General features: G+C 39.1%; 1 protein-coding gene across 2 annotated transcripts in view; it reads left to right on the top strand.

The window, feature by feature from the left end:
- The window catches only part of sema4ba (sema domain, immunoglobulin domain (Ig), transmembrane domain (TM) and short cytoplasmic domain, (semaphorin) 4Ba), a 133,004-nt gene that overhangs the window by 51,073 nt on the left and 69,577 nt on the right, over positions 1-12,354 (top strand). For both annotated transcript variants that reach the window (XM_007254480.4, XM_049483522.1), the window contains exon 2: positions 7,670-8,114. In XM_007254480.4, the coding sequence (XP_007254542.3) occupies positions 7,982-8,114 (133 nt within the window). In that variant the 5' untranslated portion in view covers positions 7,670-7,981. The remainder of the gene's footprint in view (positions 1-7,669; positions 8,115-12,354) is intronic.

Here is a 12,354-nt window from a genome sequence, read left to right as displayed (position 1 = left end):
ACCCCCTGCCATAAGTGTTGAATGTGTGAAACTGGAGATTTATTTTTTATTATGTACAGTATAGTGCAAATGTTTTAGGCACCTGTGGGAATTTAAGTAAGGAAAAGCTTTTTATCTGTAAAGTAAGTGTTTATTAGCTCATTAAAACACTAACATTACAATAAATACAAACAGCAATTTTATAAAAAGCAGTACTTTTACAGCCCTGTTTTCCTTAAACAACATCTCCTAATCTTTCCTCATCTGAGTTTAATAGAGTTATTTCTAGTTCTCATCATATCAACAACTGTTTATTAAATTGGTAAATTTAGTAAATCAGGTAAAAATGCTGATGGAACTGAGCATATTGTGGCTGTCCTATAAAAAAACACTTATCTCCATTTTTGTTTTGTGATTTTTAGTTTACTATATAATTTGAACAGACAAACTGTCCCTTAAACTGTGCCAAGATTTCTTGACGGACCAATAGAAACTCTTCAAAATGACCTGAAATTAGCTCTTTTTACATTGACTTCCATTGAAAGTTTACAAGGTTTTTTTGTTTTTGAGATAAGTGTTTTTTTTTTTATTGGACAGCGACGATATACACATGCTGGCTGAGGGCATCCAGGAGAAATCTGGAACTACACTTTGTTCTTTAGCTTCAGGCTCACAGGATATAACATACTTCGTTAAAATTAGTAATCCTTTTAACGTTTTACTGTATGAATGTTTATTTGCATCTGTTCAATTCATATTAGGGAAAAAACACTCAAACACAGATGAATGGATTAAGATCATTTGCTTTGGTGCCTAAAACTTTTGCACTGTACTGTATATGTTTTGCATTTGCTGTGTTTGTTTGTTGAGTAACTGTGGGTGAGACTTACAGTAAGTGCGTTCTAGTTGAGTTGTAAAGAAGATTGTATATGTTCTGGACTTTGGTCAGATTTCCCTAGTTCCACAGTTACGCTACACTACACTGGTGAGTCCCTTTTTTACGACTTCTTAAGTCTTTAGTTTCTCTTTGTGACTCAGTATGAGTTTCTGAATGACCGGAAGATTTGTATACAGAGTTCACAGGGTGACTTTCACAAGCCCAGTTCCTTTATGACTATCTGGCTGCTCTGTTTGATTCCTTGATTCGAGACCTTGATTGACTAGTTTAAGAAAAAAAATGAGAGCAAAAATGTCAGAGGATGACTGGCACATGCCTTCAGACCGCTGCTGATAGAGGCTCACAATACTCCATCAGCTCTGAAGTCCATCCATTTCCATATAGATTCCTTCAAGCAAGCAGTGCTTTTCCATTGTCTGTCCCCCAAAAAAGTTATGGCCAAATTACCATAAACATCCAAAAGCTTTCAGTAAGAGGAGGATGTAAAAGAAACATTAAACCAAGGACAAAGCTTTTTTCAGCTGCACGATCCCAAAGGTCTTTCTGAATGTTTGTAGTCTTTATCCAGTTTCCTTATCAAGTAAACATTTATTATTCCCACTTATTGGCAGCGTTTCTCCATCGTACAAAACTCAAAAGATGTAACTCTTATTAAATAATGTGTGCAATAAAGCGTATGTCAGTCTTGCTAATGTTTCTCGTGTAGACATGAGACACATGTCCTTGGAGAGCATAGCACAGGCTCACCAAATGAGCATCCTGAGACTCTGCCTTCAACTTTGGTTGTAAATTCGACAACATGGTGGATTTATTTCAATTCTGGCTTAATTTCTACAGAACAGACAGGAATGGAAGCACAACGTCCATATTTTCTACAGTCACTGTGAGGATGAGCATAGTGATTTATATGCGAGGATCATATTTGTTCATTAGGGTCTTTAGGAACATGATGGTACCTAGTGCTCAGCTATTTATCACTGTTTGGGGGTTTGAAAGGAACAGTACTGGAAGAGTTGGATGAATCATCGCTCAGGTTTAATCCAGCTATAGAGAAAGATGTGTCATGTTTAAAGCTGGGTATAAATCTCTGATGACAGGTAAGTCTTACTCATCTGCAGGTACACTAAGTTACACTCTGTGTGGCTTAACCAAAGTTCAAGTTGAAGGGAGAGTGTAGTGGGGACAGTGTAGTGCTGGGGTGTGGTTTAGTGCTGAATAAGAGCCAGAATCAGCAGGGAGCAGATATTGAGCTGAGAATTATGGCGTCACATTAATGTCAAAAGTCGGGGAAGCAAAAATACCAGGTGAACAAAATTAACCAGCGTGTTTTAACATTTTGCGTGTGTGAATTAACTTCTCACGAGCGCAAATGTGAAGCTCACGAGCAAAAAAAGGGGACTCGTGAGCGCGCTGAACAGAATATCGCTCGCGAGCTTCATTTTTCTCCACAGCTCTCCTCGCGCGCTTCTCCTCCAGCGCCGGAGAGCGAGTTGTTTGGATGTTAGCATAGCCAGCTAGCTAACTCTCCTGCCGTCCTTCCTTCCCCGCCCTCCTCCGGCTCGTGGAGGTAGGCGGTCCGCCACAAACCCTGGAGATATCAGACAATAGCATTTTCGCTGAGGGAGGCGACCCTGACCCCGCCCCCAAACAGTCAAAACCACGCCCTTTAAAACTTGAGCGCAATAGCCTCGCTCGAGCGGAAACAAAAGCCGCAGGTAATTTGCATGGTGCGCGAGGAGAACTGTGAATTCGAGAGGAAAATAAAAACACCCGCGAAGAGAAAAATAAGGCTCGAGAGCGAAATTCTGTTTAGCGCACACACAATTCCCTCTTTTTTCACATTTGCACTCACGAGAAGTTAATTTACACATGCAAAATGTTAAAACACGCTGGTTAAATTTGTTCACCTGGTATTTTTGCGCCCCCAACTTTTGACTTTTAATGTGACGCCTTAGAAAACACACGTTTCTTGGTCTATCCTTATTTAATTCCTAAATTCCTTTAAATAATTTATTCCCAGTTTTTCCCAGTTTACTGCAGTTCAATACAGTGTAATTTCTCTGGTGTTCTATATAAGTTTAAAAAAAGAGTATAAAGTGTCTTTCTTTCTTCCCATGACTCTCTCCAGCAGTTCTGTTCAGACCTACAGTATGTTTAGGTCAGGGGTGTCCAAACTGCGGCCCGTTTCCTTTTTTGGAGTGGCCCGCGAGGTATTTTAGAAATAGAATAAAAGTTTGCCCGCTGTTAAGCAGGTTTTTATAATGTGAGATTCAAAGTTTGAACGCTAGGTGTCAGAAACGGACCAAAGAGTCTAAAAGCGGACAGGGTGCACATTTCTAGCGCAGAAAAACAGGGCAAAGAGTCTAAAAGCGGAGAGAGTGCGCATTTCTAGCGCAGAAAAACGGGGCAAAGACTCTAAAAGCGGAGAGGGTGCGCATTTCTAGCGCAGAAAAACGGGGCAAAGAGTCTAAAATTTGCCGTAATTAGAGAGTTTAATATTAGGGGCATCATGAAATTAAACATCAATTTGAAAAATCTTAGTTTACACAACACTGTCAAAGATAAAGATAGTAAGTCAAGTAAAATGGTGTGTAAATGAAATAATCAGGGAAAAAAAGTATTATTTAAAGTGGTATATTTAATTATTTGTTTGAGTCTGACCCGTGACTTCAAATATATTTCTCCTTCTGGCTCCCAACAAAAAAAGTTTGGTCACCCCTGGTTTAGGTGGTCTTCTGGTGTTCACTAGATTAATGAGAACTTATCAGCACTGGTCAACAGGGATGTCACACCAATATGCCTCTCCGAACGAAGGCTAATGATGCTTGTAGTGAACCTCCTCCACCAATATGGCTCAGCCCACGGCTTTGACCGGAGCACAGCACGTCACAACCCCAGCATATGGACAGTGGGAGGGAGGGATGACCTTATAATGTATTGTACTGAAATCCTGCAGAGGCCTTGGGAACTGAAGCCACGTTAATTTAGCACATTGTGCACAGAAAATACCTCATACAGTACATGCATTGAGAATTCAAACATGTATTAACAGCCCTTTATTAATTTACATCATATAAACGCATATTTATTAGAATATTTTATGAAAATATGCTTTACAGCACTGTCACTTTAATTGACAGGGGCACTGCCACCTCGCTGGTCACTCTTTGAGCTTTTTCACACTTTCACACAGCCTTAGGTCAGATCAGCTTCGCCTGTCATAAATATACAAAAGCTCATGTAACGATGTGCGTTTTGGACCTGCAGGGCTTTTCTGACACTGATAAATCTGTCATCTCTAATTCAGCTCTTGTAAACAAAGCCCAAATGTGTGTGTGGCGAAGGAAAGGAAAGAAAACAGCCAAGAAAAACACGGAGCAGATTAAACACTCAGTTATAATGAGTAGGTAGTGTTATTTCCTCTTGCTTTTTCTTGTTGGGCTGTTTTGGTAGACTGGTTGTTCAGCACTGTGACCTAATACCTAATAACCTGTTTAACATGTAATATTCTTTTTAAAGAATGTTTTGAGGCTTCTGTATTAAAACAAGACGTCTTATTTAGTTTGACACTTATGACCAGTACATTTTATCATATATCTGAATTTAATGACTTATTTACTTGCTTAGGCTATCTATTCTGACATTTCTCACAAATCACTATTAGGTATCATTTATACAGGTGTATTAAAGTAGTATGACACGCCCCTAACTTAGATATTAAAAAAATACAAGAATTTGATCAGATTTGTAACAGAAGTCAATGATCCAGAATGTCATGATACTAATAATGCACTGCAAATATCTCCATATATCCAGGATTAAAGTCAAATGAATGATACTGCACAAATATAATCTGTCTCTCTAGTAGATATATAATGGGAAATGAGAACAGTTTTTCAGTTTTTGCAACAACAACAAAAAAAAAAAAACAGTAAAAAAATAGTACCCTGATGTGATAATTAGGGATGGGTGATATGGCACCATATTTTAGGGTATAATATCATTCACAATATTATACAACATTTAAAATTGCGTACAATAGGTGCACACCCCCACAGGCAAGGCCAACTTGGTTCCAAAAAGCGGCAAAAGGAGGGCACTCCCAAAACATATAAAGAGATTTAATTACAAAATGTATATAAACTTTATGATAATATATAAATAATCTTAAAAATAAACTATTTAGGAAGTACAAATATCTGTTCACACATATATTGAGGACTCAGTTTTTTTTCTCTCTCTCTCACATTATTTGATAATTCGCTCATATTCATGCAAAGATGTCCTCAGAGTGGACAAGTGAAGATGTATTTAAGAGTGTGCTCCAGCTGCAGCTATATGACAGCATGAGCACTTGAAGACAACACTCTATTTGTTTGCAGTTTAGTGTTGGCAGTTCGTAAAAGCAATCACCCCATTAGCTTTTGACTTTATATTAAATCTCTAACCTCAAATGGGCGGAATTGGATTAGTCTTATGGTTGCACTTTAAAGGCTAGCCTCAGAGGGAAGCTGTAATGGAAACTACTTTAGCATTACGCTGCTGACGCTATTGAGATGATGACAGGATTGGGTTCCGGCCTGTAACCATATAACCCGTTTCCAGTGCTACACTATTCAGATTATTTACAATCCATTTCATTTGCTTTGTGGTCAGTTGTGTTGAATATGCTCAGTGACATTGGAACCACTGAGGGTGTGAAGAACTGGTTCAATTTTGCCCCCAGAATCCTCCAGCTTCACCTTGAAGAACACTTTTGAACATGTTATGGAAATTATGATGAGTAAACTTCTATTACAGGCAGTGCAGGAAATAGTGGCATGATGGTGTAGTAGTATTTGCTGCAACAGGACCTGACAAAAAAACAATGACCTACATTTCTCATTAACTTCCATTAGTAAACTTACAAGGAACCTGCAATTCCAGGAAACAGGTTAATTCTTTATCACCCACCGTAGATCCTGCCAAAATGTGCACTCGCATGCCCAAACACAAACAAACATCACTTAATCATTGAGTGTGACCTAACCGCTATATCTAAAAGGGGGAAATTGCTCTAATGAGCTGTTACCCTTAGGCTTTTATCTTTGAAAGAACATATGTTGGCGTTCATTTAGAATTTCAACACAACATAAGTATGTGTATTGTACGGTAAAATAGTGTTTAGTTGGAAACACAGGTAGTAGATATGAAAAATAAAGGGAGATGAGGATGCCAGAACCTTTTTTTACCATTAATAGAGCCAAACTAATTATTCATTTCTGTAATATTGAAGATGTTAATTTTAATGTTGTTTCATTGCTCCATTATTTTGGCTTCTTTTAATCGCCACATTTGTATTAATTCTCCCATTGGTGTAGCTTAGCTCTGGTATTGTAATTTGATAAAAAATATATGAACTGATTATGTAATAAAAAAACATGAAATACACTTTTCATGACTGTCAAAACATTTAGACATTTAGACATACTGGACAAACTGGCTAACCAGTGGAGAAATCCGCTTTATATCTTGTCCAATTAAAATGTAGTTATTGAGGGTTAGAATTGGAATATCATTGAAAAGTTACTTTATTTCAGTAATTCAGTTCAAAATGAGAAACTCATATATTATATAGATGTATTACACACAGAGTGATCGATTTTAAGCGTTTATTTCTTTTATTGTTTATTGTTATGCTTATGGCTTACAACTAATGAAAACCCAAAAATCAGTGTCTCAGAAAATCAGAATATTATATAAGACCAATTGGTACTTTTGGCAGTGTGCCAAATCCTGCTAGAAAATGAAATCTGCATTTTCATAAAAGTTGTCAGCAGAGAGAAGCATGAAGTGCTGTAAGATGTTCTGGTAGACACTGCACTGACTTTGGACTTGATATAACACAGTGGATCAACACCAGCAGATGACATGTCTCTCCAAACCATCACTGACCATCAGTAAACTCTGCCTTTCATTTGGAAATTGAGGGATCAGAGTCTGGAGGAAGAGTGGAGAGACACACAGGCCAAGCTGCTTGGGTTCTAGTGTGAAGTGAGGATTTCATTTTCCAAGCAGGACTTGGCACACTGCCCACACTGCAAAAAGTACCAATTGGTCTTAAATAATATTCTGATTTTCTGAGATACTGATTTTTAGGTTTTCATTGGCTGTAAGCCATAATCATCAACAATAAAATCAATAATTTTGAACTCAATTACTGAAATGAAGCAACTTTTCAAAGATAGTCTAATGTTTTTGAGGTGCACCTGTATAAAAATGTCTATGGTGTTCAAACAGTCCCTGTGACCTGTGAGCAAAGTGAGCTAAATTTATATGGAAGCCACATAATCGCAGTATTTGCTCAGCTTATGCAACTGCCCACCCCTGCTAGTACTGTATATGCTGTATTGTAGGCTGTATTTGAGACTGGTGATTCTGGTGGTATAAAAAAAAAGTATTTGTTAATCTCCTTAAACTCTTGTGAGAGATTCATAAAATCAAGTCTCAGGTGTGGTGTTGGTGGTTTTGCTCAACTCATAGTGAGTATCTGCTCCATTTAGAAGCCAGCAGATGCTTGTGAAACTAATACCACATGCACCGTCTCACTTATGCCAAACAAAAAAAAAAGTGCAGCAAGAGTGCACACGCTGATTGGCGAATGGTGTGTCGTGGCTTGATTCGTTTTTTTTTTTTTTATGTAGCCCGAAGGCACTTGATCTGAGGGGCAGGCCTAAAGGATGATAAATAGCCCCTTCTCTGCTTCAGGGCATGACTAACCTGACTTCTTTCTGCCTTGTGTCTTCCTCGCAGGGCGTGAGTCTAAGCGTACTGCTGCAGTGAACACATGGAGGCTGATATGAGTGGACTGTCCGTTCGGGGAGACTCGTCAGTTCGTGGAAAGACGGTTTTGTGAAGTTGAGTTCACCTCAAGATCCAGGAATCCCTGCAGCACAGCATCCATCATCACAACACTCGCTGCTCTGACACTCAAGAGAGCCTGAGGAACTACTGGGAGATCTCAACAGAGGACTGCAGAAATAAATAAGGAGAAAAGAGAGGCTCTACATGCATTCCATAAGCTCCTGAGAGTTAGAGAAGGTAGTGAGATCTCAGAGGAGCAGCATGCGGACAGCTAGGATGGCGTGGCCCTCTTTCCAAGCCTGTTCCCTTTTACTCCTCGCCCTTCTCTTCCTCCTGGCCACATCAGCGCAGAGAGTCGAGGATGATGTCACGCCACGGCTGAGCTTTCCATATGGTAAGCATAACTCTACTCACTCATTCATACGCACACATACAGTGTGCACAGTCAATGACCACAGATGTCTGCAAAACTGCTTGGAACTGTGTAGGATTTTTAGGCAGTGAAGTAAAGGTCTTTCGGTTTCTGTGCTGTGGTTTCTGACAACTAGAGCCTGATTAGTTCATAATAATTTGTCTGAGATAACCTGCAAACATGGGTTAGCAGAAATCCCTTATTTGTCTAAAAATTTCCATGCAAATTCAAATGCAAATGCAAAAATGTAGGACAGTTTCTTACCTTTTAGTTATATGTGGTGAATGAAAGCATGGCTGTTACAGCATATATTGCCATCCCTACTAGGTGCTTTGTTATAATATAACCAGCTGAATGTCAGTGCGATCATAGATTAGGGTATAAAGTCTTTCCTAAACCACATGTTTGTTGAACATAGTTAGTGCAGAATTTCAGTTGCAGCACAGATACTTCTTAGTGCATCTTAACAAGGACAATATTAAGAGATGATAAATAAAAACACTGTCGCATATGCGATAGTTGGTTTTTAACCATCTGCAGCCAATCTGGAACATTTCCCATCATAAACAAAACATATTATATTAAGTAAATACTAAGCAAAATGTATCTTGTTTTGTTGTGTTCCTCACATGACCTCTGTTCTGTTGTTTATTAATTTGTGGCTAACTTTAAACTGGATTATTTGCTAACCAAATGGCCATAGTAATTCGCTGCATGGCAGGTAAAAGTATTTACATTTTTTGAGGGTTTCAAGTACAGATTTTGTAAAATGTATGCTAATAATTGTCATTAAAGTCCAATTTGCACCTCTCCACAATTCACAGATTGGGGAACATTCATTTCAGGAAACTGAATCAGGCAATATGTACAGAATATTTATTTGCTTATATAATGACACAAAATTGACTGTTCTTGTGATTGTAAGTGTAAGGGTGCTTATGATTTTGGCTATGTTGTTGTGTAGATCTGGTTTCATGAGATCAGTTTTTCTTTTTTTTTTAAATCTTTGAATATAAAAATAAAGGAAGCAAAAGGATTTTTTTTACAACAGATGTTACACCTACTGTTATGCAGGGGGTAGATTTGAAAATATACTTCATTAAAAACAGTTTGATTGGTGCAGTCCATTACATTTTATGCACTTTTATTCATAAACTCCTTGAACATTGAGGCAGTTTATGTTTTAACTAGGCTACAGTCAGAATTGGTGTATGACTGATGCAATTGACTACAAGGAACTAATAGTACTCTGCACTGAATCAGTAACTTTTTTAGACTGGAACAGGGTTTGCAGGACCACAGAATTTTAGTAGCTAAACATGCCTGTGTTACAGGAAGACATATTAAGGAATATGATGCTTTAATTCTGTTTCTTTTTCAAACAGTAAGGGAAATATACAGCTCTAAAAAAGTTAGAAAAAAAAAGTTATGAGTTTCTTTGATTTTACCAAATTGAAAACCTCTGGAATATAATCAAGAGGAAGATGGATGATCACAAGCCATTAAACCAAGCTGAACTGTTCGAATGTTTGCACCAGGAGTGGCATAAAGTTATCAAAAAACAGTGTATTAGACTGGTGGAGAAGAACATGCTAAGATGCACGAAAACTGTGAATAAAAACAGGATTATTTCACCAAATATTGATTTCTGAACTCTTAAAACTTTATAAATGTGAACCTGTTATTTTTTTTTTGCATTATTTGAGGTCTAAAAGCTTTCTGCAAATAATGCTCTAAATGACAATATTTTCATATGTTGTCTGCAGTTTGTACAATAAAACAACAATGTTCAAGTTTTCTAGTGTATTTCTTTCAGTGCTGGTGACGGACCAGCTTATGGCATGGCCACATTTTTGGTTCTGTCAGTATTGGCCTAAGCAAACCTAACCACAGAGGTTCTGAGAGGTTCTGCCAACTTTGGGAGCGCATCAGAAGAGATAGATGGGTAGCTATGTTTACTCAGTGGCAGCGTCTCCCTTGCTGATCCGCATGCGTAGATGATCCATTTACTGAAAAGCCCGTAAAAGCTTTGGCTCCCCGTTCCTCCGGCTGTTGTTGGGCTATAAATAAAGCCTGGTGTGGGGCTGACCTCTCTCAGCTGGGCTACTGGCAGCTTTGAGAGGGGTGTGCAGTACGCTCATCTAGACTTTTTCAACCAGTCTGTCTTGTCTGATAGGCAGAGACACTTGCTGAGGTGATGATAAAAAGAAGAAGCCTTTCCTAGTCTACTCGTCTGCGAAGCCAAGTTGCTGTCTTCTACTCTGCGTGTGAGCTTGTGTGAGTGTACTGTGTGTGTGGAGGTGGAAGGCTTTCTTTACATAACCACCATACTCTTGAGATTCTACATCTACTGCTCCTTTTCTGCCTCAATTACTTGTTTTAACTGTTTAACTGAGACTGTACTGTATATCTGAAAGCTTTTTCTTTTTAAAGTAGTGCAGATCCTTAGCTGTATACAGATCCCCACCCCTCTCACTTACTCCCTCATTCTGACCCATTCATTCAGAGCCTCGTGTTGCACCACGTCCAGGCCACAGGCACAGTAAAGCCTGTTTAATTCCCTCCCATTGATGGGACTTTTTAAGGGTGGGTTCAGTCAGGTCCCGGCTGGTCAGAGACAGTTGTTAGCGGAGCTAGAGTATTGTAACCTGATTCATTCAGAACAATGGCTAATAGTGCTTGTAAACACAAGCAGCTATAGCAACTTTTGTGCATGTCCTGTTAGCAGTGTGCTAATTGTTTTCATTAAGAAGGCAGGGTACGTGGCATTTGTGGGTGAGGTTTTCTTGTGTTCTTAAAAGAAAGCGACTTCCTTTGTCAATGAAAACAAAATTAAGACCTTTAGAGCTGCCTTCCGGAACACAGACTAAGCCTAGCCTAGGTTTAAAAAGAGTATCTAAAGGGCAAATACCAAAACGAGGCTCACCATGGCCAGTCGAATCAGTGAATCCACACTGGTTTATTGAAGGGTAAAGGCCTACTTCTTAAGATAGCACTATATGATCACTATATAACCATTAGGTATCATGCTGGGGCACCCACATCTCTCACTTCAAACCACTCCAACTCTTCTGAGCCCAGTTGCTTTTCTATTTAGCAGTGCAAGCATTTGTTAGCATTGCAGCTGCTGAGCCTGACTGTTATCATCATGGCTATCCTATTCTAACTATACTGAGCACAGCTGCTTTTCTTTTTAATCCAAGCCCAGCAGTTGTATCTGTTAGCATCTCAGCTCCAACCCTGTTGAGCCTGACTGTTATCATCATCATGGCTATCCTATTCTAGCCATACCGAGCATAGCTGCTTTTCCTTTTAGTCCAGACCAGCTGTTGTATCTGTTAGCATCTCAGCTCCAACCCCGCTAAACCTGACTGTTATCATCATGGCTATCCTGTTCCAACCCTATTGAGCATGGCTGCTGTTTCTTTAAGCCCAGATGTTGTATCTGTTGGCATTGCAGCTCAAACACTGCTAAGACTGGGTGTTCGCACATTGGCTAACCCACTCTTTTTGTGGAAGAACGTTTGGATGGTTGCTTTCATCTAAACATTTTTTTTTTCCTGCACTCTGCCATCTTGTACGCACTGTGCTGTGTAGGGTGTCAATGTCTTGCCTCTTAGGGAAGACCTACTTTTTGAAAACTATGAACACAAATCTCTATTTATTCCATATATTTGAAGGTTACCATTCTTACAGATGATTAATGTGCTTTTACAGACAGCTGCTCAACTGTGCTCCTATTGTGCATCATCAGTTGGACAGCTTGGACAATAAAAGCTAGATTGCGCTGTCAAAATTTCAGAATGCACCCTCATATATTTTATTTGCTCCCAATCATGGATTAAAATAGGTCAGAGAAGGCAGGAACGGAGCCTGTCCGCACAAGCCTGTGGAGCTGTGTGGAGGTAATCTCTCCTGCCTGCCGTTTCCACACAAAGAACAGGCTATACAGCTCTGACGGAGCGTTTCACGAGCGCGTACATCATAAATCTCTTCTCAACACTCCTGTACTCTTCACTTCTGCACATGTCATCGGCTGTAGTCTCTTCTAGTGTCATCCCTTCTTTAAAAAAAAAAAAAACACACTCTTTTAAAAGACTCGCACCTGAACAGATACCTTGCGTATAGTCAACATATATTTCCGAGTCCTTTTCACTAGGCTTTTTTTCCATTGTCTCTGTGAAAGCACGAGGAATCCTCCCCATTCATTTGTGTTTTGTCA

Source organism: Astyanax mexicanus, chromosome 9, assembly GCF_023375975.1.
Source record: "Astyanax mexicanus isolate ESR-SI-001 chromosome 9, AstMex3_surface, whole genome shotgun sequence".
NCBI lineage: Eukaryota > Metazoa > Chordata > Actinopteri > Characiformes > Acestrorhamphidae > Astyanax > Astyanax mexicanus.
Note: the sequence above shows the minus strand (reverse complement) of the source record. Positions and strands in the feature narration are given on the sequence as shown.